This window comes from Haplochromis burtoni, unplaced genomic scaffold, assembly GCF_018398535.1.
Source record: "Haplochromis burtoni strain Fernald_Lab_line unplaced genomic scaffold, NCSU_Asbu1 Contig_3279, whole genome shotgun sequence".
NCBI classification, from domain to species: domain Eukaryota; kingdom Metazoa; phylum Chordata; class Actinopteri; order Cichliformes; family Cichlidae; genus Haplochromis; species Haplochromis burtoni.
In genome coordinates, this window is record NW_024585640.1 from 2,922 (window position 1) to 7,488 (window position 4,567).

The 4,567-nt window shown below is 46.2% G+C and overlaps 1 protein-coding gene across 1 annotated transcript; it reads left to right on the top strand.

Annotated features, from left to right (window-relative positions):
* Window positions 1-1,615: 1,615 nt before the first annotated feature.
* Window positions 1,616-3,354, top strand: LOC102294373 (protein PALS1; the record flags this gene model as incomplete). Its single annotated transcript, XM_014331561.2, is given in 2 exon segments — window positions 1,616-1,726; window positions 1,822-3,354. Coding segments are annotated over 2 exon segments (288 nt in total), but the record flags the coding sequence as incomplete, so codon positions are not given.
* Window positions 3,355-4,567: the final 1,213 nt, after the last annotated feature.

Here is a 4,567-nt window from a genome sequence, read left to right on the forward strand (position 1 = left end):
TATGGCCCAGCCTTAGTCGCAGCTCTGCTCAGCGTCCCCCGAGCTTCTTTAGAGAGGCCAGCAACGCTCCAGAGAAAACTGATTTTTCCTGTTTATATTTGTGATTAGGGTTGCACGATTTTGCATAAAATGAGAATCACGATTTTTTTGGCTTAGAATTGAGATCACGATTCTCTCACGATTCTCTTTTCCAGTATAAATATTTATTGCACTTATTAACTGCACATCAACTTCGTAACAGTTGAGACTGAACATAAAAACAATAAATAAACATAAAAACAACAAATGTCTCACGTTTTGTTGTTGTACTGCTTGAAATTCCGTCTCCACCGTTGCTCGACACTGCGTGTATAGAGCAGGTAGTGCAACAATAGAAAAATAGTTGCGGGACGGCACTGTGTAGCGTTTGTCTAGGGTGTTGATCATTTTCCTAAATCCCTCGTTTTGCACAGTGTTGATGGGAGCCATATCTTTGGTCAGGTGATAAGTGATAGCCTCCGTAATTTCTTTGTGCCTGCGGGAGTTCGACGGGTATAGGGAAGCGCTGTATAAGGTTCCCGTTATTGATGTTTGGGTGGTTGACCGGGACGGATTTTCTCCTGTCACTTTCTCGTCATCCCTGACGTGCTCTCCGTTGTTTTTTCCCTGCTAATTTTAGCATCACACGGCACAGCTTCTGTATCACGTGGTATAAGGCTCCGCCCTTGTCATTTGTTGAGCAGGAAGAGTGAGCGCTTGTTTTCATGCAGATTACGTCCCGGATCAAAATGCGGTACAATCGTCGTCTTTTTTTTTTTTTTTTTTTTTTAAATCGTTGTCATTTGGAAATGAGATGCACATAAGTATGAATCGAGATCGCGATTTTCTAACGATTAATCGTGCAGCCCTATTTGTGATGTTGTTCTTTTCAAAGCTCGTGACCATAGGTGAGGGTGGGGACGTGGATTGACCACTTAATCATCATGCTCAGCTCTGTACTCACCACAACAGATCACCTGTCGATCTGCCCTCACTCGTGAACGAGACCCCGACATACTTCCTCTCCTCCACCTGGGTCAGCAGCTTGTCCCTGACCTGGAGTAGCCACTCCACCCTTTCTTGCTGAGGACAGTGGGCTGAGACTCGGAGGTGCTGATTCCCTCCTGATGAAGCCAGCAGGACCACGTCTGTTTTGAAGGCTCAGCAGCAGCTCCAGCACTCAGAGGACAGGGGTTACGTTTCTGACTCTGCTGATTGAGATAAAGGCACAGACACAGGAAGAGTGTCAGACAGCTGCCTCGGAGGCTCTCCATGCAAATAACAGCTTATCATCATGTCCACTGATGATCCACATTACACAAGCTGCACTCATCACAAACGGACCTCGTTTGCACTGCGGTGCAGGTGATCCTGATATACAGACACTGAAGTATGAATGTGAGCTGTTCAGATGCTGCAGGTCCGCAGAGCAGCTCAGCTTTGAGCCAGCGAGCTAATGGGAGCTCTGTGGAGGTGACCGGGTACACCTGCAGAAAGCCATGGTGTTCATACCTGGGAACACCTGTGCTGAAGAGCTTTCTCCACTGTTTGCTTGTTTTATACATGACATAGAGTGTGTGTCTGTCTGTGTTTCCAGGCTCTGAAGGTGCTGAGGAGTTCAGACTTGAAGCCTTACATCATCTTCATAGCTCCGCCCTCCCAGGAACGACTTCGAGCTTTATTGGCTAAAGAAAACAAGAACCCCAAGGTGCTCGTCCGTTTACGTTTGCCCATCAGCTGTGTTTATGCATGTGTGTCTCAGTACTGATGTGTGTGTGTGTGTGTGTGTGTGTGTGTGTGTAGCCCGAGGAGCTGCGTGACATCATCGAGAAGGCGCGTGAGATGGAGAAGGGCTGCGGTCACCTGTTCGACTCCATCATCGTGAACACGGATCAGGACAAAGCTTTCACCGAGCTGCTGAGACTCATCAACAAGCTGGACACGGAGCCGCAGTGGGTGCCATGCTCCTGGCTGCGCTGAACGCGCACACAAACACACACACGGCGCTCCGGGTCGGCGTCAGGACAGAAATCATCTGAGATTTTGAATCAAACTGGATCATAACTGTTCGTGTTTGTTATTAAGGGCAGAACGAGTCCTGCTGAGCAACAATAAAAACAATAAAATCATAATCGACTAACGAGACGGAGTAACGTCACAACGAGCTCAAATTATTTCTGTTATCTTAGTGGGAACATGAGCAATCTGGTCTCTGACCAATAAAAACCCATCTCAGCATCAGCATTAAGCTCCTCCTCCCCGCAGCCCCTCAGTGTACCAGCAGGGGGCAGGCCTCACAGCCTGTAGTGTCGCTGCCGCTCGATTGGTTCACATTTCAGCGTGTTTCTGTCTTCGCTCGTGGTCACGTGCAGACGGAGTTGTTCACTCACATTTTCGGAGATGCAGAGCTCTATGCCCCGCCCCACTGAGGCATTCTTGGATACCTGAGAGCGAGCAGGCTCGGAGCAGCGAGTTTAAAATCCTTTTTTTTTTTTTCTTCTTTTTTCTTTTCACGACACAAACGTAAACTTTTGACCTTTGACCTTCTGCTCATTTCTCGTTTTTAAACGTTTTGCTGGAATATTTATTGTGTAAATCGACACTGATGTCGCTGCATTAAAAACTTTATTTTGGAAAGATTCTGAACGTCTTTCCAGCTTTATTCTGAAAGTCTCAGATGTTTGTTTCCTGTCGCTGACTCTGAATCAGTTTATGAACACACTCTGACGTCAGACTGTTTCGGGATGTTGTGTTTTTCTTGGAGTCGTGTTCGTGTTGGACCTCGCCGCTGTCGGTGCCACCTCGTCATCATTTCGTTTGTTTTTAATGTTTGTTTTCATTTGTTGTAAACACACTCACCTGTCCAGGTGAGGCTCCTCAGGAGGAAATGTGAAGCTCAAACACTTTGGCTGCTGACTCCGCCCCCTCGGCCGGGCTGAGAGCGCAGACTTCCTGTCTGACTGACTTTTACTGCACTTGTGATTGTTTTTGTATCAGCTGATTCTGTTTGACCTTTGACCCGGCGGCCTGCAGGTGTGTGTGTGTGTGACTCTGAGCTGAAGTAGAGACTCTGTATCATCACTGTAGAGCTCTTATATATTTGTAATATTCAAAATAGATTTATGAAGACCAGAATGCACCAATAGGAGTGCAGCTTTCTCGCCCTCACCCCCTGCTATTGGTCCAGGAGGAAGAACAAAAGGAGGGGGCGGGGCTAGCTGTACTGAATGTAATTGATTCCACTTCCTGTTTCTCACTTCCTCCTGAGAGAACTTTTTGTATCAATATTCACCACAAAGACACGAATAATGAATAAAATAGATCATCAATAGAAAATAAACCTGTTTGTTTTTATTCAAACTTTATTATTATAAAAACCATTGACATCACTTCCTCCTTTCAAACTGACTCGTAGCTTCCTACCTGAAGCCACAGCGGCTCAGAGCTGCGTGTGTGTGTGTGAGAGAGAGAGAGAGAGAGAGACACAGCGAAGAAAGGACAGCAAAGTAGTGGTGGGGGGGGCAGAGGGCCCGAGCCGGCCCCTCTCAGCCGTGCGGCACATGATTGCCCGCTCAACGCTAAACCAGCACCTGTGTGAGAGATGTGATTCCACATTAGGAATTCATCTGTCCGTGATTTTCTTTTGCTCTGCAAATACAAAATTAACAAATTCCCCTAAAAAGATGTTTTCATAAACAGCTGCTGCTGGTCTGTAAATATAACTGTGTTGCACATAAACGTTTGATGTGGAATAACAGCTCCATTCTTTATAAAAACAAATCCATTATTTCCAGAACTGGTGCAATAAAACTCTCGCAGTACGCCAACTGTCTCATGAAGGAGGGCGCTGAATTCTGACGTGACTATAACGCTCCTGTTTTCTCTTCCTGCAGGAAAAAGGAAACCAGCTTCTTCCTCCTCAGGTCACAGCGGAAGGGTAGAGCTTCCTCACTGTTCAGCTGAGATAAGCTTCACACTTCTGCTGCACGATGACAAAGTTAAACACTCATTGTGTAACACAAGTTTGGAAAACAAAAGTTTTTTGCCACTATTGACCTAAAAATCCAGCCAAGGCATTTTTATAACCATTTAAAACAATTTACAGAACAATCAGCTGTTCTGCATCAAACAAGACACCACAGAAATGAGTTTCTGTCCATTATGAGACAGAGGAGCCCATCACAGCCTGATACCTGCAGGCCTGACAGCAGGAGGTGTATCGCTCCTCCTGTTTCCCCCCTGGAGACGGCTGTTACATCCCTCTGCAGCCCCTAATCTCCTCAATGTTTTTAGCTGGTGCTAATTGGCCACACCTAGTCAGGTGTGGATAAAAGCATACCTGGACATTTTAGTGGAGACTGAATATCAGTTTGTTTGACTTTTAAGTGGGTGAGTGATGGTGTTCACTGTGATTGAGCAACGTCCCTTTACTAAGTGTGTTTCAGCTGGGTGGCTGTGCTGCCCTTACATCGAAGCACTTGTTTGTACTGATGGGCAGATGAAGCTTCATGAAGCACTGAAGCTTTTCATCCAATTGGTTCACCCCAGC